This window comes from Solea senegalensis, unplaced genomic scaffold, assembly GCF_019176455.1.
Source record: "Solea senegalensis isolate Sse05_10M unplaced genomic scaffold, IFAPA_SoseM_1 scf7180000014781, whole genome shotgun sequence".
Classification (NCBI taxonomy): Eukaryota; Metazoa; Chordata; class Actinopteri; order Pleuronectiformes; family Soleidae; genus Solea; species Solea senegalensis.
Genome location: NW_025321126.1, coordinates 1 through 21,136, shown reverse-complemented (window position 1 = coordinate 21,136; position 21,136 = coordinate 1). Strand labels below are relative to the sequence as shown.

The 21,136-nt window shown below is 42.7% G+C and overlaps 2 protein-coding genes and 15 non-coding genes across 17 annotated transcripts; 7 read left to right on the top strand and 10 right to left on the bottom strand.

Annotated features, from left to right (window-relative positions):
• Positions 1–274: 274 nt before the first annotated feature.
• Positions 275–347, top strand: trnar-ucg. The gene has a single exon. It is a non-coding gene; the product is annotated as a tRNA-Arg (tRNA).
• Positions 348–1,195: 848 nt separating this feature from the next.
• Positions 1,196–1,288, bottom strand: trnar-ucu. Its single transcript has 2 exons — positions 1,252–1,288; positions 1,196–1,231 (listed from the first exon to the last, which is right to left on the bottom strand). It is a non-coding gene; the product is annotated as a tRNA-Arg (tRNA).
• A 199-nt stretch (positions 1,289–1,487) lies between these two features.
• Positions 1,488–1,560, top strand: trnar-ucg. Its single transcript has one exon. It is a non-coding gene; the product is annotated as a tRNA-Arg (tRNA).
• A 255-nt stretch (positions 1,561–1,815) lies between these two features.
• trnar-ucu lies at positions 1,816–1,908 on the bottom strand. The gene is made up of 2 exons: positions 1,872–1,908; positions 1,816–1,851 (listed from the first exon to the last, which is right to left on the bottom strand). It is a non-coding gene; the product is annotated as a tRNA-Arg (tRNA).
• A 533-nt stretch (positions 1,909–2,441) lies between these two features.
• trnar-ucu lies at positions 2,442–2,534 on the bottom strand. The gene is made up of 2 exons: positions 2,498–2,534; positions 2,442–2,477 (listed from the first exon to the last, which is right to left on the bottom strand). It is a non-coding gene; the product is annotated as a tRNA-Arg (tRNA).
• A 199-nt stretch (positions 2,535–2,733) lies between these two features.
• Positions 2,734–2,806, top strand: trnar-ucg. Its single transcript has one exon. It is a non-coding gene; the product is annotated as a tRNA-Arg (tRNA).
• A 261-nt stretch (positions 2,807–3,067) lies between these two features.
• trnar-ucu lies at positions 3,068–3,160 on the bottom strand. Its single transcript has 2 exons — positions 3,124–3,160; positions 3,068–3,103 (listed from the first exon to the last, which is right to left on the bottom strand). It is a non-coding gene; the product is annotated as a tRNA-Arg (tRNA).
• A 535-nt stretch (positions 3,161–3,695) lies between these two features.
• Positions 3,696–3,788, bottom strand: trnar-ucu. The gene is made up of 2 exons: positions 3,752–3,788; positions 3,696–3,731 (listed from the first exon to the last, which is right to left on the bottom strand). It is a non-coding gene; the product is annotated as a tRNA-Arg (tRNA).
• Positions 3,789–4,321: 533 nt separating this feature from the next.
• trnar-ucu lies at positions 4,322–4,414 on the bottom strand. Its single transcript has 2 exons — positions 4,378–4,414; positions 4,322–4,357 (listed from the first exon to the last, which is right to left on the bottom strand). It is a non-coding gene; the product is annotated as a tRNA-Arg (tRNA).
• A 199-nt stretch (positions 4,415–4,613) lies between these two features.
• Positions 4,614–4,686, top strand: trnar-ucg. The gene has a single exon. It is a non-coding gene; the product is annotated as a tRNA-Arg (tRNA).
• Positions 4,687–4,947: 261 nt separating this feature from the next.
• On the bottom strand, positions 4,948–5,040 carry trnar-ucu. The gene is made up of 2 exons: positions 5,004–5,040; positions 4,948–4,983 (listed from the first exon to the last, which is right to left on the bottom strand). It is a non-coding gene; the product is annotated as a tRNA-Arg (tRNA).
• A 533-nt stretch (positions 5,041–5,573) lies between these two features.
• On the bottom strand, positions 5,574–5,666 carry trnar-ucu. Its single transcript has 2 exons — positions 5,630–5,666; positions 5,574–5,609 (listed from the first exon to the last, which is right to left on the bottom strand). It is a non-coding gene; the product is annotated as a tRNA-Arg (tRNA).
• Positions 5,667–5,865: 199 nt separating this feature from the next.
• Positions 5,866–5,938, top strand: trnar-ucg. Its single transcript has one exon. It is a non-coding gene; the product is annotated as a tRNA-Arg (tRNA).
• Positions 5,939–6,199: 261 nt separating this feature from the next.
• trnar-ucu lies at positions 6,200–6,292 on the bottom strand. The gene is made up of 2 exons: positions 6,256–6,292; positions 6,200–6,235 (listed from the first exon to the last, which is right to left on the bottom strand). It is a non-coding gene; the product is annotated as a tRNA-Arg (tRNA).
• Positions 6,293–6,491: 199 nt separating this feature from the next.
• On the top strand, positions 6,492–6,569 carry trnar-ucg. The gene has a single exon. It is a non-coding gene; the product is annotated as a tRNA-Arg (tRNA).
• A 2,076-nt stretch (positions 6,570–8,645) lies between these two features.
• On the bottom strand, positions 8,646–16,135 carry LOC122761535 (epididymis-specific alpha-mannosidase-like). The gene is made up of 19 exons (XM_044016768.1): positions 15,903–16,135; positions 15,015–15,161; positions 14,671–14,776; positions 14,414–14,586; positions 14,198–14,313; positions 13,851–14,028; positions 13,399–13,597; positions 13,130–13,320; positions 12,887–13,058; positions 12,594–12,730; positions 12,185–12,462; positions 11,473–11,664; positions 11,121–11,364; positions 10,368–10,478; positions 10,098–10,290; positions 9,732–9,878; positions 9,531–9,643; positions 9,024–9,144; positions 8,646–8,928 (listed from the first exon to the last, which is right to left on the bottom strand). Exons 1-19 carry the CDS (start codon positions 16,035–16,037, stop codon positions 8,822–8,824), a joined length of 3,060 nt encoding a protein of 1,019 aa, XP_043872703.1. The 5' UTR covers positions 16,038–16,135; the 3' UTR covers positions 8,646–8,821.
• A 50-nt stretch (positions 16,136–16,185) lies between these two features.
• Positions 16,186–18,533, top strand: LOC122761536 (small integral membrane protein 20-like). Its single transcript, XM_044016769.1, has 3 exons — positions 16,186–16,362; positions 17,208–17,264; positions 18,315–18,533. The coding sequence occupies exons 1-3, from the start codon at positions 16,254–16,256 to the stop codon at positions 18,356–18,358; spliced, it is 210 nt and encodes a 69-aa protein (XP_043872704.1). The 5' UTR covers positions 16,186–16,253; the 3' UTR covers positions 18,359–18,533.
• Positions 18,534–21,136: the final 2,603 nt, after the last annotated feature.

The following is a 21,136-nucleotide window of genomic DNA, read 5'->3' as shown; positions in this document are numbered from 1 at the left end:
AACCCACAACCTTTGAATCATTTTCTGTGTTTATCAGCTAGAAGTCCAATGCGCTGTCCATTGCGCTACAGAGCCTCTTTTTTTCTCCTTCAGCGACACAGGAATCTGTAAAAAGTAGACAGCGGTGGGCTTTGAACCCATAGCCTTTGAGTCATATAGGTGGTGCCTACTTCCTCATGGGTCAGGCTTGCATTTCGACTGAGAACAGTGCCTTTACTTGGAAGGCGGGGTGTGTGGCCTGCTCTTTGACCGCACCACTGTGTGCGAAGGACGGGACCATGTGGCCTAATGGACAAGGCGTCTGACTTCGGATCAGAAGATTGAGGGTTTGAGTCCCTTCGTGGTTGACTATTTGTGCTTGTTGTTGGTTCTTTACCTGTTCTATGACAGTACAAGTGCTTGGTACCCTTAGCAGTTTGGCTTTTAATTGGAGGGTTGTTGTTTCAAGGTCTGCTTTGAGCAAAGATACATATGAGTGTTGCCCACTGCCCCTTGTGTGCGTTCAGTACTTCTGTGTGAAAATGTCACACAACGGTTTGCACAGTCAGTGGCTGAAGCCTGTGGATGAAAGAGAACCCCAATGGATGTGGTCGGCGCATAAGAATTGATTCTGGTGGGACTTTAACCCACAACCTTGAATCACTTTCAGTCAGCTAGAAGTCCACGCGCTTCGTCCATTGCGCTGCTGAGCCTCTTTTTTTCTCCTTAATACAGGAATTTGTAAAAGTAGATACAGCTGTGGTCTTTGAAACCCATAGCCTTTGAGTCATATAGGTGGTGCCTACTTCCTCATGCGTGGGTCAGGCTTGCATTACCGAGAACAGTGCCTTTACTGGAAGGCGGGTGTGTGTGGCCTGCTCTGTGACCTAATTCACTGTGGTGTGCTTTAATGATCATGTGGCCTAATGGACAAGGCCTGACTGGATCGAAGATTGAGGTTCAGTCCTCGGCTGACCTCATTTCCAGGCCTGGTTCTTTACCCGTTCTATGACAGCAGCCAAGTGCTTGGTACCCACAGCAGTTTGGCTTTTAATTGGAGGGTTGTTGTTTCAAGGTCTGCTTTGAGCAAAGATACATATGAGTGTTGCCCACTGCCCCTTGTGTGCGTTCAGTACTTCTGTGTGAAAATGTCACACAATGGTTTGCACAGTCAGTGATGTATCAAAGATGACCCCAATGGTCGATGCATAAGAACTGACTCTGGTGGGACTCGAACCCACAACCTTTGAATCACTTTCTGTGTTTATCAGCTAGAAGTCCAATGCGCTGTCCATTGCGCTACAGAGCCTCTTTTTTTCTCCTTCAGCGACACAGGAATCTGTAAAAAGTAGACAGCGGTGGTCTTTGAACCCATAGCCTTTGAGTCATATAGGTGGTGCCTACTTCCTCATGGGTCAGGCTTGCATTTCGACTGAGAACAGTGCCTTTACTTGGAAGGCGGGGTGTGTGGCCTGCTCTTTGACCGCACCACTGTGTGCGAATGACGGGACCATGTGGCCTAATGGACAAGGCGTCTGACTTCGGATCAGAAGATTGAGGGTTCGAGTCCCTTCGTGGTTGGCTATTTGTGCTTGTTGTTGGTTCTTTACCTGTGCTATGACACTACAAGTGCTTGGTACCCACAGCAGTTTGGCTTTTAATTGGAGGGTTGTTGTTTCAAGGTCTGCTTTGAGCAAAGATACATATGAGTGTTGCCCACTGCCCCTTGTGTGCGTTCAGTACTTCTGTGTGAAAATGTCACACAATGGTTTGCACAGTCAGTGGCTGAAGTCTGTGATGTATCAAAGAGGACCCCAATGGTCGATGCATAAGAACTGACTCTGGTGGGACTCGAACCCACAACCTTTGAATCACTTTCTGTGTTCATCAGCTAGAAGTCCAATGCGCTGTCCATTGCGCTACAGAGCCTCTTTTTTGCTCCTTCAGCGACACAGGAATCTGTAAAAAGTAGACAGCGGTGGGCTTTGAACCCATAGCCTTTGAGTCATATAGGTGGTGCCTACTTCCTCATGGGTCAGGCTTGCATTTCGACTGAGAACAGTGCCTTTACTTGGAAGGCGGGGTGTGTGGCCTGCTCTTTGACCGCACCACTGTGTGCAAACGACGGGACCATGTGGCCTAATGGACAAGGGGTCTGACTTCGGATCAGGAGATTGAAGGTTCGAGTCCCTTCGTGATTGACTATTTGTGCTTGTTGTTGGTTCTTTACCTGTGCTATGACAGTACAAGTGCTTGGTACCCACAGCAGTTTGGCTTTTAATTGGAGGGTTGTTGTTACAAGGTCTGCTTTGAGCAAAGATACATATGAGTGTTGCCCACTGCCCCTTGTGTGCGTTCAGTACTTCTGTGTGAAAATGTCACACAACGGTTTGCACAGTCAGTGGCTGAAGCCTGTTATGTATGAAAGAGGACCCCAATGGATGTGGTCGATGCATAAGAACTGACTCTGGTGGAACTCGAACCCACAACCTTTGAATCACTTTCTGTATTTATCAGCTAGAAGTCCAATGCGCTGTCCATTGCGCTACAGAGCCTCTTTTTTTCTCCTTCAGCGACACAGGAATCTGTAAAAAGTAGACAGCGGTGGGCTTTGAACCCATAGCCTTTGAGTCATATAGGTGGTGCCTACTTCCTCATGGGTCAGGCTTGCATTTCGACTGAGAACAGTGCCTTTACTTGGAAGGCGGGGTGTGTGGCCTGCTCTTTGACCGCACCATTGTGTGAGAATGACGGGACCATGTGGCCTAATGGACAAGGCGTCTGACTTCGGATCAGAAGATTGAGGGTTCGAGTCCCTTCGTGGTTGGCTATTTGTGCTTGTTGTTGGTTCTTTACCTGTGCTATGACAGTACAAGTGCTTGGTACCCACAGCAGTTTGGCTTTTAATTGGAGGGTTGTTGTTTCAAGGTCTGCTTTGAGCAAAGATACATATGAGTGTTGCCCACTGCCCCTTGTGTGCGTTCAGTACTTCTGTGTGAAAATGTTACACAACGGTTTGCACAGTCAGTGGCTGAAGCCTGTGATGTATCAAAGAGGACCCCAATGGATGTGGTCGATGCATAAGAACTGACTGTGGTGGGACTCGAACCCACAACCTTTGAATCACTTTCTGTGTTTATCAGCTAGAAGTCCAATGCGCTGTCCATTGCGCTACAGAGCCTCTTATTTTCTCCTTCAGCGACACAGGAATCTGTAAAAAGTAGACAGCGGTGGTCTTTGAACCCATAGCCTTTGAGTCATATAGGTGGTGCCTACTTCCTCATGGGTCAGGCTTGCATTTCGACTCGAGAACAGCGCCTTCTATCAGGCTACGGGTGTGTGGCTCTGTTTTGACCTGACCATTGTGTGCTAATGACGGACCATGTGGGCTCTTAATGGACAAGGCGCCTGGACTTCTCGATCAGAAGATTAAGGGTCTGAACCTTCTGGTTGGCTATTTGTGCTTTTGTTGTTGTCTTTACTCAAAGTATGACAGTACAAGTGTTTGGTACCCACAGCAGTTTGGCTTTTAATTGAGGGTTGTTGTTTCCAAGGTTCGTTTTCGAGCAAAGATACATATGAAAGTGTTGCCCACTGCCCCTCAGGCGTTTCAGTACTTCTGTGTGAAAATGTCACACAACAGTTTGCACAGTCAGTGGCTGAAGCCTGTCATGTATGAAAGAGGACCCCAATGGATGTGGTCGATGCATAAGAACTGACTCTGGTGGGACTCGAACCCACAACCTTTGAATCACTTTCTGTGTTTATCAGCTAGAAGTCCAATGCGCTGTCCATTGCGCTACAGAGCCTCTTTTTTGCTCCTTCAGCGACACAGGAATCTGTAAAAAGTAGACAGCGGTGGGCTTTGAACCCATAGCCTTTGAGTCATATAGGTGGTGCCTACTTCCTCATGGGTCAGGCTTGCATTTCGACTGAGAACAGTGCCTTTACTTGGAAGGCGGGGTGTGTGGCCTGCTCTTTGACCGCACCACTGTGTGCAAACGACGGGACCATGTGGCCTAATGGACAAGGGGTCTGACTTCGGATCAGGAGATTGAAGGTTCGAGTCCCTTCGTGATTGACTATTTGTGCTTGTTGTTGGTTCTTTACCTGTTCTATGACAGTACAAGTGCTTGGTACCCACAGCAGTTTGGCTTTTAATTGGAGGGTTGTTGTTTCAAGGTCTGCTTTGAGCAAAGATACATATGAGTGTTGCCCACTGCCCCTTGTGTGCGTTCAGTACTTCTGTGTGAAAATGTCACACAACGGTTTGCACAGTCAGTGGCTGAAGCCTGTGATTTATCAAAGAGGACCCCAATGGATGTGGTCGATTTATAAGAACTGACTCTGGTGGGACTCGAACCCACAACCTTTGAATCACTTTCTGTGTTTATCAGCTAGAAGTCCAATGCGCTGTCCATTGCGCTACAGAGCCTCTTTTTTTCTCCTTCAGCGACACAGGAATCTGTAAAAAGTAGACAGCGGTGGTCTTTGAACCCATAGCCTTTGAGTCATATAGGTGGTGCCTACTTCCTCATGGGTCAGGCTTGCATTTCGACTGAGAACAGTGCCTTTACTTGGAAGGCGGGGTGTGTGGCCTGCTCTTTGACCGCACCACTGTGTGCGAAGGACGGGACCATGTGGCCTAATGGACAAGGCGTCTGACTTCGGATCAGAAGATTGAGGGTTCGAGTCCCTTCGTGGTTGGCTATTTGTGCGTGTTGTTGGTTCTTTACCTGTGCTATGACAGTACAAGTGCTTGGTACCCACAGCAGTTTGGCTTTTAATTGGAGGGTTGTTGTTTCAAGGTCTGCTTTGAGCAAAGATACATATGAGTGTTGCCCACTGCCCCTTGTGTGCGTTCAGTACTTCTGTGTGAAAATGTCACACAACGGTTTGCACAGTCAGTGGCTGAAGCCTGTGATTTATCAAAGAGGACCCCAATGGATGTGGTCGATTTATAAGAACTGACTCTGGTGGGACTCGAACCCACAACCTTTGAATCACTTTCTGTGTTTATCAGCTAGAAGTCCAATGCGCTGTCCATTGCGCTACAGAGCCTCTTTTTTTCTCCTTCAGCGACACAGGAATCTGTAAAAAGTAGACAGCGGTGGTCTTTGAACCCATAGCCTTTGAGTCATATAGGTGGTGCCTACTTCCTCATGGGTCAGGCTTGCATTTCGACTGAGAACAGTGCCTTTACTTGGAAGGCGGGGTGTGTGGCCTGCTCTGTGACCGCACCACTGTGTGCGAATGACGGGACCATGTGGCCTAATGTACAAGGCGTCTGACTTCGGATCAGAAGATTGAGGGTTCGAGTCCCTTCGTGGTTGACTATTTGTGCTTGTTGTTGGTTCTTTACCTGTTCTATGACAGTACAAGTGCTTGGTACCCACAGCAGTTTGGCTTTTAATTGGAGGGTTGTTGTTTCAAGGTCTGCTTTGAGCAAAGATACATATGAGTGTTGCCCACTGCCCCTTGTGTGCGTTCAGTACTTCTGTGTGAAAATGTCACACAACGGTTTGCACAGTCAGTGGCTGAAGCCTGTGATGTATGAAAGAGAACCCCAATGGATGTGGTCGATGCATAAGAACTGACTCTGGTGGGACTCGAACCCACAACCTTTGAATCACTTTCTGTGTTTATCAGCTAGAAGTCCAATGCGCTGTCCATTGCGCTACAGAGCCTCTTTTTTTTTCCTTCAGCGACACAGGAATCTGTAAAAAGTAGACAGTGGTGGGCTTTGAACCCATAGCCTTTGAGTCATATAGGTGGTGCCTACTTCCTCATGGGTCAGGCTTGCATTTCGACTGAGAACAGTGCCTTTACTTGGAAGGCGGGGTGTGTGGCCTGCTCTTTGACCGCACCACTGTGTGCGAAGGACGGGACCATGTGGCCTAATGGACAAGGCGTCTGACTTCGGATCAGAAGATTGAGGGTTCGAGTCCCTTCGTGGTTGACTATTTGTGCTTGTTGTTGGTTCTTTACCTGTGCTATGACAGTACAAGTGCTTGGTACCCACAGCAGTTTGGCTTTTAATTGGAGGGTTGTTGGTTCAAGGTCTGCTTTGAGCAAAGATACATATGAGTGTTGCCCACTGCCCCTTGTGTGCGTTCAGTACTTCTGTGTGAAAATGTCACACAACGGTTTGCACAGTCAGTGGCTGAAGCCTGTGATGTATCAAAGAGGACCCCAATGGATGTGGTCGATGCATAAGAACTGACTCTGGTGGGACTCGAACCCACAACCTTTGAATCACTTTCTGTGTTTATCAGCTAGAAGTCCAATGCGCTGTCCATTGCGCTACAGAGCCTCTTTTTTGCTCCTTCAGCGACACAGGAATCTGTAAAAAGTAGACAGCGGTGGTCTTTGAACCCATAGCCTTTGAGTCATATAGGTGGTGCCTACTTCCTCATGGGTCAGGCTTGCATTTCGACTGAGAACAGTGCCTTTACTTGGAAGGCGGGGTGTGTGGCCTGCTCTTTGACCGCACCACTGTGTGCAAACGACAAGACCATGTGGCCTAATGGACAAGGCGTCTGACTTCGGATCAGAAGATTGAGGGTTCGAGTCCCTTCGTGGATAAAACAACCTTAGCCTATCTCTTTAATATTTGTTAGATGTTGATGCACCAACATATATCAATCAAGATGCTACTTCCTGACGCTGTAAGCACATTAACATACATGTTTTATAAACACACACACATATCAGTCACCTGTCGTTCTGTGGCTGCGTGTTCTTGGTGCGTGTTTGCGACAGAGGGTCTCGTGGAGCCGGAGCTTCTCCGGGCAGAGGGGAGCTGCAGCGACTGTCCAGACTGGGCTCGCTGCTGCTCGGGGAGATGTCGCTGCTGTTACAGATGCTGCTGGAGGAGCAGCAGAAGGACGAGGAGGACGAGGCTCTGGACACCACAAAGCCCGGGGAACGCCAACCCTGCAGGAGAGGTGGCATTTACTGTCACCTCAGTCAAGTGCAGTTTTGGGGGAAACACTAGTAGCACAGGTGTAGTGTACATACAATGCATGTGCTATAATAAATATATGACACAAGTATTACGTAAATACAGTACATTCTGTATTTATTCATATTAATGGGCCTTTTTCAACAGCAGCCAGCTTCATCACATCCTAGCTCTTGCACTTTTGAGTTGCATTGCCTTGTATGAACTTAGGAGCAGTCGGCTGCACATATCAGGGAATCAAACCCCTTCTGTGTGACAGGTGGTGATATAAACCACTATACCACGGAGGACTGTTCAGTTCACGACCACTTCATGAACTGTGAACGTTGGCTCTGTTCGGGTCAGTGTGACAGTGAACCTGCATTCACCAAGTGTGGAAGCTAAATGGAACTCAGCCATCATTAATTTGATTATTCAGACCTGGGATCTTTCTACTGTGGCCAGCTGTCAAAATAAGCCCGTTTTGTTTCAGAAACTGACCAGATCTTCGTTGACGACCGTGAGCAGCAGCTCCTCTTTCCCCCTGAGCCACGGCTGGAAGTATTTAAAACCCTGGAAGAGAATTATTTGATTAAATAGCTTTCCACACTGTGAATTTAACATAGTTTGCATAGTTTGTGTGTTTAAACCTGTAAAGATCCAAGCAAGGCCAGGTCGTTCAGGAAGTGCTGCAGCCTCCTCTTCTGCTCCCTCTCCTTTTTCTATTCAAACGCACACACACACACCATACTCTGATTAAGCAATAATCAGATTAAGGCATGATTCTAGTCAAGCTATGTACACATGTTGACATCTCAATCAGATTATACTATCCTGTTGGAGAGATTGCAGGTTGAGGTGGGCATAACCAGCTTATGCTCTGTATGGATTATTCTGTTCATAACTGAATCACATTTGTATTAAAAACAAGTGGGATTATTGGTATTCATGTAAACTCTGGAATATGTCTGTCTTCATTGTTAAATAACAACCCACCCCAACATGCCCCTCCCAGTCTAGTATCCTAGCAACACAGGCAACGCCTCCTTACAGCATCCTGCGTCCTCTATCAACAACAAAGACTCGATATTGACTGCACATAAATGAAAGGAGGCAGATACAGAGACAGTAGAGTCAGCATGATTTAACACACGCTGGTGTGTTTCATGCACGCTATTAAAACACGCACGGAGAAATCAGCACACACACACACACTCACTCACACTGCTGTTGCTGCTGTTGCTCATCTTGATCTTGAACATCAGACTCGTATCTCGTTCCTCGCTGGTGATCATGCCGAACTAAAACCCCATCACCTGCTGCTGTTTACATCTGTGGTTCAGTGCTGCGGTGTTTAACTGATGATGCTGTTGTTAGACTCCTGGTGTTCAGTTCATGGAAGTGTGAGGCCCCCTAGTGGTCTGGGGATGGTACCTCTCACTGGAAGTACAATATCATGGGATTTTTTTTCTTCTCTGTATATTCTGTATTCTGTATTCACGTTTATATGGAAGAGTATTAGTGAAATAAAACAGCCTGAATACTAAGATTAAAGTCAGAATTCTGAGATTAAAATTTAAAAATTTTTTTTACATGTGACCCTAACACTCTTTTTAGTTTTTAGCAACAAGTAGGAAACTGATTCGAAGACTCTTAATTTTGAATTCATGGATGAATGCAAATTTATTTTTTGTTTAATCCAGAGTGAAGACAGACATTTAAATAAGACAAAAATAATCACTTTATTCATCAGCTGTGACTCAAAATGGGCGTGTTCACATCTCATCGGTGCCCCCTTACTAATCATGTGCAAAAAATAGCAGCAAGTAACAGTGCAGCAAAGAATCAAATCTTTAAAAAGCACAAAAGTGTGAAGATCTTCACAGAAGACGGTGCAGCCTAAAAGTCTTTGTCTGTGTTGAAGTGAATGAAGAAGGTCCTGATCTCTTTGGGTGAAATGGTGACAGTGAAAGCTTCTTCTCCGCGACTCCAAAACTCTTTATTCTCTAAAAGAAAGAAATGATGATATGTAAAAAAGGCATAGTTGTAAAAACAAACAATGAAATGCAGTGAATGACAATGACTGAACTCCATGTCTTACTTGTTGTTTCTGGGTTATCGACAGTCTTCCACTTCCACCTCTGCAGACTGGCGACATCCCAGGTTCCTGTGAGAGAACGCTCCTCCACCACTTTGACTTCACCTATGGCCTGCAGAACTTCCTGCTCATTCAGGTAAAAAATGAATTTGTAAGTAAGTTTATAATAAGTATATTGAATTAATTAATTAGTTAATAATAAGTTTTAGATTTCTTGAATAATTTTATACAAATAACAGTTTTAAGGCTCTGAAAACCACTCCCCAATTAATGCCTGAAAATGAGCTCTTAAATTATAAAATAAACCCTTAAAAACATACTTAATAAATAAGACAAAAACAGGAAATACACATTTATAAAAATTAATATAAATCCCAGGTACACTGTTTTAAATTGAGAGTAATACCTCATTATAAAACATTTTAAGGAGAGACAAAACGTACAGTTAAATGATACGTTAACACTGGTATGATAGATGTGTAGAGCTGAAGTTGCATTCTTTATGAATACCTTTAAGTTTATGGTGACTGGCGTTGAAAGCTCAGGATCTCCTCCCTCCTCAAACAGATGCATGATTCTTAGCAGAACCCGATCAAAGTCTGGTTCTGAGTGCAGATCTTCACCTAAGTGAGCGTCAAACAAAAATCTCATACAGTACAATCCTTCAGCGTAGGGACAAACAGTCTGATTTCCAGTGTTTTTGCATCTGACCTGAGTGTACGTGACCGAGGTGAATGTCATGACTGGAGCTGTAGTTCCAACCGGGGACGCTGAGGCTGAGCAGGTGGAGGTTCGGTGGCAGAACCACCGACTGCACAGGAAAACCTCCTCTGGACTCTTTGTCCTGCCAGGGCTTCTCTAAATGAAAAAAACACAATGGTGAGATAATCATAAATAATGAAAGAAGTAGGGACTAGTATGAGGTCCAGTTTGTAACAATTAGTTTGTATAATAAGTGTATAATGTCTGTAAAATAAAATGGAGGCTGCCATTCTGAAACACTACCTGATCTGTGCCAGAAACCCATTTTGTTCCACACGTCAGTTTTTAAATGTCATTATGAAACTGAGCACTCACGGGGTTGGTCTATGGGCATGACGACAGGTCTGTGCTGCAGCTCTACCGCCTCCCTCTGGTAGAGCTTGGAAGTGGTATTAACAGAGCCCAGCATCATCCACAATGTGGGCCTGACCACTGAGCTGTCGTTGAGGGTCAGGTTGTAGCCGAGGTTCCAGGGCAAGTTGTTCCAAAGTCGCCGATGCAGCATGACCTGTGAGGCGTGAAGATAAAAGATGTTCCTGCGTGCGCAGACACTAGTGATTGTGTGCTTTCATAGTGTTTTTGTACCTCTAGTTGTCCACTGGCCTGGCTGGACACGCCATGTGCTCTGTCGCTGACCAGCACCAGTCTGCTGAGGTCGTCCTCAATGTACGCCATCCGAACCATGGGGAAGTAGTTCTGCAAAATTCATGTGAAGATGTCAATCAAATTTCTTGTTGAGTTAATAGAAAATAAAGCAATGTCCAGTGGTATTGTTATGTTAGATCATGAAGAAGTAAATGGGCTTCAAATGTCTGTAATTAGTGGAGTTCTTGTATGATTTCAGTGGCTCTGGACCAGTTGCTTATTGCCCTAGCACCAGCAATTCTAGAACTGCCTTTCCCAAATTTAAAAATGTCCCATTTTAAATCCAAAACAATCATCTGCAGCCCACTAAAACCTTAATTTATAATTATTATTTATTTCATAACCAGGCAGAAAATAACATTTGGACTATGGATCAGGCTTCAGCACCTAGACTGTGGGGTGACAGGAAGAAAGTTAGTAAATATAAGCATTAGTCTTAAGTTTTGCTTAATTTAAGAGCGTTCTTTTTTTTCATAAACATCAAAAATAATAAAAAGATAATTAAAATAAAAAAAAACCACACACACACACTGTATTTTTGTGTCTGTAAAACACTGTGCAAGAAGTAGGTTCTAACCAATTTGTAAATGGAACATAACATGAATTACTGTACATTTAAAGACATAAGGGTAAATTATAGAATTATAGTCATGGCATTTCAACAATCAGTCTAGAATCAGGCTAAGCACTTACTCTGGCTAAAGTGTTATTAATGAACTTCCTGTATGGCCTCTTCATCATCTGGTAGCCATTGTCATCTGTGAACAGGGTTCTGTTGTTGTTCAGAGCAGTGCTGGTCCTGAGGACGACCTCGGTGTTGAGAGGAAGGGGCCCCAGCGAATAAGTCTGCTCCAGTCTGTGACAGCGAGGTCTGGTCCCGAAACATTCTGGCACTCGGGTGGTGATCGAGTAAGCGTAGTCCTTATCGCTTTCATCTCTGGAAGACGTTACATTTATTAAAGTAAGCGTGAATGTCACAGTTAGGTCTAAAAAAAAAAAAGAAGAAGAAACCCAAACAGCAAAACATACATTTCCTGTTACTGACCTGTAGAAGTACTGTCTGATCTCAGATACAATCTTTCCTGGGACAATCTCCATTTCCACAGCCTGGTAGGCCCGTACAGCAGATCCGTTAGTGCTGAAGATGTAATTATCAGAGATGGGCCCCACTTTTACGTCTCCATTAGCGTGATACTCCCAGAAATCCTGAGTCACCCTCACTCTCCTTTTCTCCTCACTAGGAAGATCGACAAAGAGGTCAGAGAAAAGCTTTTGAACAGCCACAAAAAAAGTGTGACGTACGTGACAAATAGTTACCAATAGTTACTAATATTAATTTACATTTTTGTAAAAAAAAGGTTTTTTAATGATTACTTTATGTAATTTGAAATTGTAATGTAAGTTGTTTTTTGTAATGTTAGAAACATGTTTCTTTAGAAGATATGAAATGTAAATAGCATAGTTTGTAACATTAAAACATAGATTAAAATCGTTATAGCATCATATGTTCTAATACTAATAACATGATTTTGTAGCATTTTATTTTTTACTAATATAAGTCATGTACAACATTCTTCTTTAAAAAATATATATTAAAGCATATTTAAATATTTAAATTTACATTAGAATAATAGCAACGATATTGTGAATTGCAACAATGTTGTCAGGACAGGAAATGATCTCATGACTAGTGACACAGATGTTTAAATCTTTGCAAAACCATGATACATTATTACAATCAGGAATGAGAGTCTTACAGATAGGTGATGCTGTGCAGTAGATTTGTATCCTGGTCAAACATGAGCTTGTAACATTCACTCAGAACCGGGAGAAGCCTCCTCCCTGTTTTGGCCCAGTCCTGGACACGGACTCTGTCAAACAGGACACCTTTAGCGCTGTACGTCCGGCCGCATCTGGACCTCCCAGAGCAAGACTTGTCTGAGAGCTTAATCAGGTATTTCCTCTGCTGAAGGCCTCCCAGCTCCACCACGACTAAAAGGTCATAAGTCACATTGGACTGCGCTGATCTCTGGATCTGCAACAGAGGAAGAGATTTGCCACTTTGTTAGGTACACTGGATGCCTAATAAAGTGCAGTGAGTGGCACCCAGCCCCACACCCAGTCATGTGTCCTTTTTTTAAAAAAGAAAAGAAAATATAATACTACCTGTGCAGACACGGGCCGCCCATCTTGATCAAAGACGGCTGCGTTCATAAAGGTGACTGTGACGTTGATGATGGTGGTGATGTTCCACGCTAAAGGGTTGTACACGATGACATGCTGCTCCAGAGTGTGATGAACACCTGGCATAATGAGAAAACTCTTTACACTTGACGCTAATGTCACAATTTTGGTTCAAAGCATACATTTAATTCTGTACACAAACAGACATAACAGACCACATTTATTTTTGTTTTAGAGGGAGCACTGCCCTAATATTAGCATGTTTAAGGAAGCACCTTTCCTGTGGTAGTGGCTCGTGAGGAGGCTAGGGACGACGATGTTGTGAGGCAGCAGAATCAGAGCAGCAAAAAGTTCCTCCACTCCCATCATGGCCTGCGTGAGATGCTGCAGGTACATATCTGCTACTTTGGGAGACTCGGTGCCGGTGATACCGTCATGGTGCTGCACCTGGAATGATTTTGTGGTTCAGATTTTATGTAAATTTGTCCATGTGTGGTAAAACATGTTCGACAGTTTACCTCGGAGACAGCCCAGCGAAGTGCTCTCAGTTTGGTCAGGGCCCAGTCTGGAGCTACAGGTCCGTCAGGGAAGCTGATTCTATACCGGGTGAAGAGCGTCTCGGCTGCGTGCAGCAGCGAACTCGCTTGTCGTGCCACTCCTTTCAAAACATTTCTGGAGGCGTAAAATCCCGTCCATGCCTGGTACGGTTCTGGGAAAGAAAACACGTTACATTATTTAATAAGAACAGGTGATGATTCATTTTAGAGTTTAGGAAACAGGTTCTCACCAGTGGAATATGGCAGGAAATCTTCACTCCCCCTCACCTCCCACACAAGATCTGATTGGTAGATGGTTTGGAAGTATTCACTGAGAGTGGAATATTGAACTGTCACCCCAAACTCGTTGCTGTTCTGGTTGATGTACTTCATTAAAGGGTCCATGTTGTTGAATTGTACAGAGGAGTTGTAGAACTGTTTGTCACAGCCCTAAAACACAAGGAGCACAAAAACTTTTAAGGTCATTTATTTTTCTAAACATATGTGCAGCTTTAAAAACGGTAGCGTGTGTAACTTGTAAATATGAACAAATGTCTTTTCAAAGCATCAAAAACAACATAAATATTGAAAAAGTACCTCCCACATTACTTCCTGTACTTTTAGACCTTTACCTGGAGATGTCCATGTAAAAAAATAAATAAATAAACAACTAGACAGTGATCCCTGATTTTTGTTTACTCACCCATGGCCAGAGCACATGATTGGTCCTAAACCAGGCTGCCCTCTTCTTAATGTTGTCCACCATGGTCTGGGCGTAGGCGTGTACTGTCTCCTTAGTGACAGGTAGACTCATGTTGGGGTAGACTCCATCTTTTGGAGGGTTTGGGAACAAGGCAATGCCGTTCCAGTAGAAACCAGAGCTGCAGTTCAATGACAGTAAATTAAACTCAGTAAGTTATGTACCTCAGTAACCAGCTTAATGCAGTCTTAAAATATCTGTTACCCATTATCTTAATACATTTTTACTCATTTATACACTGCCTGTAAGAGCCTCTTGTGCTGGCAGACACAAACACTGACATGCTGTACCTGTTTGAGAATGGCAGGTATGATGGAGTGCAATAACTAAATTGGTCCATGATGTGGGTGAAGATTTGCTGCTTCTCTTTTAGAGAGGGGGAGCCTTTCCATACAAACTGTAGACTCTGTCCAAAAAAGTACAGCAAAAAACAAAAAACATGCAATGACTATTTACTACCAAGTCAAGCTAAGATGTTTAATTCCAAAAGTGGCAACAACTAATACCTGTTTCTTCTGCATGGTGTCTTTCAGGTCATAGTCTATGCGTGAGATGAGGTGGGCGTTGAATCCTGCGAGGGCAAACAGGACTGGAGTAGTGGCAGAGGCTCCGAAAGGATCCACATGCCAGGAGAACTGAGGCCGTACCCCAAACGTCTCGTAGAGGAAACCATGTCCCTCTGAAACAGCAGGTAGATTCTGGTTTACTACTTCCAGTTGTCACGGCAACTGCAGGTTTTACAGAGGCAGGAAATTAGTAGTACCTGTCATTTGCAGTATCTCATCCTCCAGATCAGTTACAGCCTCGTCGTGCATCACCTGCCCCCCGATGATAAACTCAAGTCGACCTTCCTTCACAAGTTGTCGCACCTGAATCAAACCATGACATTAATTATGTACTGAGCAAAGTAGACCCTACTGATTTTTAAACTTAAACAGCCATCAGAACAACCCTATCTATAAAAATGGGGACCAAAATCTTGGCGTCTGCTGATTTGATTTCAACTTTATTATTTCTTACTTGCAACACAGACGTATCTAGGGACCTTCCTGAATTTGTGCATTATTTTATGTCAGTTCAGAGAAGTGATTCCTCACACATCCTTACTTGTCTCTTGTGAGAGTTTGTGGCGACAGTGTCCCACCACAGTCGAAAAAACTCCTGCTCCACCGAGATGAACCTGCGGTCTTTAGCCTTCGACAGCTCCTCAGTCACACTGCTGTACACATTGGCTGCATAGGCGTGCATACTCTCCTATAGGAAATACATATTTAAACTTATATTTATACAAAAGTACACACATTTAAGGTAAGTTGTACTTTTGTTGGTCCAACCTGAGCTGCAACTACATGTCGATTAATAACAGACAACCACATCGACTTCTGTAACTTCAGCTCCTTGAATGTGAATACGTTACGGTTTCATTCTTCTTCTATGACAGTAAACTGAATAGCTTTGGTTTTGGGATACACTGAAACATTTCTCACCATTTTCGAACCTTTTATGAACCTAACGAGGAGTTAATTCATCGAAAAATAATCAACAGATTCATCAATGATTGAATAATCATTTGTTGCAGCCTTATCCTCCATAGGGGTAATTCAAATTGACACAGCAACACAAAGGGTAGGAGCAAAATGTAATTACAGATAAATAAGAGTATGTCCTGTAGTATCCTCTCATTATACTATACTACTAGTAATACTTTTTTTAGTACTTGCATAGGCTATTAAATGTCAATATTAGTCATCTACCCAAAGCAGAAGGACATTAACACTTAATACAAATGTTTATTATATTATATCTTTATCTTACTTATTCTATAATGGAAAATACCAATACAAACCCTGAGTTTTTATGTCAGCTGTGGAAAATATGTTTCATGATTAGACAAAGTATAATACAGTATAAAGTATGTGTAGGAGATGAACTACAATTAATAAAGGACAATATATATTAGAAAAAGGGAAAGAAAAGACACAGACATAAACCCACCTGAACAGTGTACACCCATCCCACATCCATATGACTGTGAGGAATTACAAATGTCTGAATAGGTTTGTCTTCGCCTGAAACTCCATGTGAATAATAGCAACAACAAACAAACACACTAACGGTTAATAATATCATTGTATTAGCGTGTAAAGCTAAAGAATGACTGGAAGCTTTAAAAAATCCTCTTCCTTGTTATTGTTGTGCTGTGGCACGTGACTTCGCTCTCTACGGAAGGCCAGAATGGACCATATTGGTTGATAAAAAGCGCTGGTGGTGACCTTTACGCCGGAAACAATTGCTGTAAGCGCTTAGAGGAGAGAGTGCTCATGCTCATGCTCATGTAACACAAACATGTCGAGAAATGTGAAAATAGCGTTAATTTTCGGGGGTTTTGTGACGGCGGTGGCTGCTGCGTTTTATCCCATATTTTACTATCCACTCACACATAAAGAGGAATACAGTAAGTCTTCTGTTTACACTGTCCAGACTAATGTCATGTAAATGTCAATGCGCATGAATATTGTTTTAGCATCGTGCTAATCCTACTCAGTGTTGCATTCAAATTCTCCAAATAAACTAAGATAGCCTTTGTAGCTAGCAGGAAGCGTTTGTAGTTCACGAACCTCAGAGTCGTGTTTTTTTTTTAAGTTAATTTAACTCTCTTGTTGTGTTAATTCCCTCACTTGTGAGAAAAGTTTGTTTACATCGTTTACTAAATGTGTCACCTCTATCATTTCTATCTGCTCACAGAGGTTTCCCTTTTTACAAAATTTTAAATGTTTACATTAATGTATTCTTTAAAAACCTAGTATTACAAGCTATTAACTTTACTTCTGTATGACTATTTCGATTCATGCGGCCAAAGAATAACACATTTTGGCCATGGACTGCCCTGAAGACCAGCGTCAGCCACAGAAAATCTCATTATTCTCTAGTTTTGAGGTCTAAAATAAAAATAATGCTTATAGAAAATGTTTATTTTTTTGCTAAATGTGGTTTAAAATAAAAGTGTTATCTACTCAGTGAGATTACTTTTTCACTTTCTTTTTCGCACATAAATATGCAGCTAAACCAACCGAGACAAAGAACAATGCCAGGAAAATACATAGCTAATTCTGAGCTTATATCTACCCAATTTACGTCAGCACAGATGGAAAGCTATAGATGGGATTTATAGTGTTGTGTGTTTTTGGCAATACGAACAAAAGAGAACAATGAATAGACTGATAAAAATCTTGTTTATGACGTTGTTTTTGACCACAAACATTTTCTATCACATGTTTTGTGCCGGTGTCTCTTCTTCAGGAGAAGTCCAGAAGAAAAACCGTGCAGGAATCAACCAGGCAGATGTTCAACCTGTGGGTAAGAGCAGACCACTGATTTGAACAGAAGCAGTTTATTAACGGTATATTTATTTATAATGTCTTAGTGTACATTTCAAATAGGCAGAATGGTCTGGAATAACATTACAGATGCTTGGTGGTTGCGTTTTTCTTACTTTTATTCCAGTTTTGAAATTGATTCGAATCTTTTGGACTTTCTGAATGACTAGTATTAATTAAAATACTGATATCTGTTGCATGTGTATATCTTGTACAGTATACTGGCTCCCTGTATTTGTGCTTTCTTTCTTTTTCTTACTTTGGTCTAATGCCGTTCTTAAAAACATTTGTTGCCAGTTTTACTTACTGAGTAAGTAATGAAAATCACTGTTTATATTAGGGCTGCAAAAACCAATGGATTATTATTGATTACTTAATTAATCATCAACTATTTTAATAATAAAAACAAGCTCTCTGATCATTTCTGGTGACTTGTACCATGTAAGAAAACTATATTCATGACTTTTACTGTAAAGTATGTCCTTTTTTATTTTCTATGCTGCTTCTATGCTTACACAATTACACAATTGTAATTACATATTACCCTCCACGATAAAGCAAGGAAATACATGAATGGAAATTAATAGGAATCACAGCATGTATGTGGAGTCCTTTTATGTGGTTTGGCATCAACAATGGTCATGTGATATTTTATCTCGCGTTAAAACATTCACAAAAAGTATCTGCACACCAGCTGTTGCTCTCAAAAAACGTTTTAGTACCAACCAGGTGCAACTTTGGACCCATGCCCTTCCTCAGACAAAGAGAAAAGCAGCAAAGATACATTGCACATGCACAGAGTCACATGAACGGTCTTAGGACCAAAAATGTCACATGGTTGGTCATAGTTTATTTGGCAGCAACATCTGGTGTGTGTGTGTGTACGCTATTTGCCATTTTATCAATCCTGCCCAATGTTCAGTGTTTATTTAATTTAGATGTACACTTACCGTGCAGGTCAATACAGTGTAATTTCTTAAACTTTACTCTTTTCTTATTGGCTCTATTTCTGGGTTTTTTACACCTGCAGGTGTGCAGATCTGGTCTGATCCTTTCAAACCTGGGAGCAAATGAAGAGCAGTGACAGGCTGACCTTTACTTATTCTAGACACTGATTCTGTTTATGAAGATTGCATTCTTTCTTTGTGTGTGTCTGTGTGTGTTGGAATGATGTCCAGAATGTTTAAATGAACACTGAATAATTCTTTCTTATTCTTATTCAATAAATAAAATGTTAAGCTCAAACAAATATCTAAAAATGTATTATCTTTTGTTAAACTGAGTAATATATTGTGTTAAGGGATGGTGAAAATGACCCTAAAAGTAAAATTTACCTATGTTATTTGTCCACAAGGGGGCACCCCATGCATGGCTGTTAATACAAAAGGCATTGAACTGTGTGAGTTGTTTGTGCATCTTAGTTATTTTGGAAAAACTCCTCAAATCCAAAAGCCTTGCTGTGGTATGCAGCCTGTAGGAAATTATAATAAAATACCATGGTTTGTTTACCCTCCCCATTCACAAGAATCCGTTTTGATGTTTTATTTTGATTTAGTTGATGCAAGAGTAATAAAAACGGCTCAGCAGATGAGGGACACTGTCCAGTAATGTGCAGGATCATCTTCTAAAATGGAAACAGTAGAGTTATTCCAGGACACGTCACTCCGCATTATCATTTGCCCGTCACAAACAAAGGGTTTAACCAAAGTTTTTAAATGGCATGTGACTCTTGCTGTGTTTTGCCCATAGGCTGAAAGGATGGAGCAGAGCTTCATGGTCGTCTTGTTCAAACTCCTGCTCAATGTGATCCAGACTCCCTTTACGAGTCCACGGCTGCTGTAAAAGCAGAGAATTCCAAAACTACCATTTTTTTCCCTCTGTACTTTTGTGGTTTCCTGACACTGACCAGCATCCCCTTTCAGACTTTGGTCCATCAAAGTCCTTTTGGAGAAAAGATGGATTAAGAAAGGGCCAAAGCATGTGTTTATGGCCCTTCAGAGATGGTGCATTTTTTTAAAGTTGCCCTTAAATCTTTCACGTCCTCGATGTAGCCTGTATTTAAGGACTTTTAGGACCATTTGTGAGGCCCACTGCCAGCAAAACCGACTGCATGGGCCAGCAACGGCCACTCTACTTCTCAACCCCCCAATCAACAAGCACCATTGTTTATGAGAGGTTGTTATTGTTGGGCCATAGTCAGTTACAAGAGAAAACTCAAGAGCCCGGCTGCGCTGAGGCGTCCAAAGTAAAGAGAGCAAGGGGTGAGGGGGTGGTTAAGGAAAAACGAAAAGCAGAAATTCCTCTCATTCCCCGCTGGTGTTTTCCAGATTCCTCAAGCGACAGCTCCTCGGCTGCGTGAGTGAAGTAAGCAACCAAAGGGGAAATTGAAGCGACCGGCAAGAGGAAGAGAACCACATTCTTGAGGGGACGCGTCACCTTCACACAGAATAGAAAGACACTCAATCTCTGTTACTTTGCCTGGCAAAGTAAGTTACAGGTTCTGCAGCGAGACCTGTAGCTTTTTATTCATGCTTCTCAGTGAATCAGTGCTTGAATCACTGTGGCACTCCATGTCACTTACTTTCTCCTCGTGTCTGGCTTTTCTGAAGCAGGCGTCCTGTCAGTACCAGGCTTTTATGGCTCTTGTCTTGCCTGCCTGTCTTTATGCAGGCCTTGTCCCATTCAGCTGAATATGTAGACAGACACCCGTCACTATAAAACGTTCAGCAGGGTCAGAGCACACTATGAATCAACATGAACCTACCAGTGTCACCTCCGCAGAACTTTTAACTATCCAACCATTAACCCATCACACAAATCTCTGGGCTATTGAAGAGGTTTCTGGAGAGTAGTGGTGTCCTTGTTGCTCTGAGCATTTTGTGCGGCATGTGTCCAAGAAAGGCAGATAATTGGCCAAGGTTTTCTAGCTAATCACCATGGGAACAAGAGTTGACAGACAGGTCACGGGGTTGGAGCGAGCAGTCGGGAAGGGGCGGGATGGTGTGCAGAATGCGAGCAGATGCCTTGTGCCGTGTCAAGTGTGGAAAAGAGAAACAATTTAACAAAAACAGGAACTTTGGAGAGCGCCAAGAGCCTCTTCATGACACACTCAGTAATAGGAAACAGAAAAGTGTGGTATTAATTTAGAAGGAGGGGGGTTTCTTTTTTTTGTTGTTTATTTGTTAGTACACAGTTAATTATGTGCTGTGTGCACCCCATCAAAGACAAAGAATATCCCATATTAAGATGTAATAAACGCATGAGGGTAAAATATACACTCACAGGCCACTTTATTAGGTACGCAAGACACTAATTAAGTAGCCAGAGTGGCACCTGTTGTGGTTTAATGGCCATTCTTGTCAGTTCTGCTATTATCAAGGCATTGTCACCCAGAGAACTGCTGCTCACTGGATACTTTCTCTTTTTTTGGATTTTTCTTAGGAAACGCCAGATATGAAACCGTACCACATTTAAAGTCACTCAAACGTCTGCAGGTCATTTTGGACATGTCTACGTGCCTAAATGCGTTGAGCTGCTGCCGTGTGATCGGCTGATATGAGATGTTTGCTTTAACAAGCCGTTGAACAGGTGTTCCTAATAAAGTGGCTGATGTGTGTACAAGAAAAAGGAGTTACTTCCAAATGTTTGTGTCTGAACACAGTTTAATCTTTCGTCATCCGGCCACATAGCAGAACCACAAAAAGAACCCACTTCAAATCCAGGCTTTGTTGCTGCTAATGTGGCCTTTAGTTGTTGGCTAGAGAGGGCAACAAATCTCTCATATCTTCACTTTTCATGTTGTGTAACTCGGAGCTCTGTGATATTTCTAACGTTTAGTCTTTCAGACCTGAT

Bases quoted from the DNA above. Each gene is read 5' to 3' on its own strand.
- LOC122761535 (XM_044016768.1), bottom strand. From the start codon at position 16,037: ATGATATTATTAACCGTTAGTGTGTTTGTTTGTTGTTGCTATTATTCA. The intron at 13,059-13,129 runs GTAAACTGTCGA...AAATCATTCCAG, and splicing joins TTCGCTGGGCTGTCTCCGAG to GTGCAGCACCATGACGGTAT. The intron at 10,479-11,120 runs GTAAGTGCTTAG...TGAATTTTGCAG, and splicing joins TTAATAACACTTTAGCCAGA to AACTACTTCCCCATGGTTCG.
- LOC122761536 (XM_044016769.1), top strand. From the start codon at position 16,254: ATGTCGAGAAATGTGAAAATAGCGTTAATTTTCGGGGGTTTTGTGACG. The intron at 16,363-17,207 runs GTAAGTCTTCTG...TCTCTTCTTCAG, and splicing joins CACACATAAAGAGGAATACA to GAGAAGTCCAGAAGAAAAAC. The intron at 17,265-18,314 runs GTAAGAGCAGAC...TTACACCTGCAG, and splicing joins GGCAGATGTTCAACCTGTGG to GTGTGCAGATCTGGTCTGAT.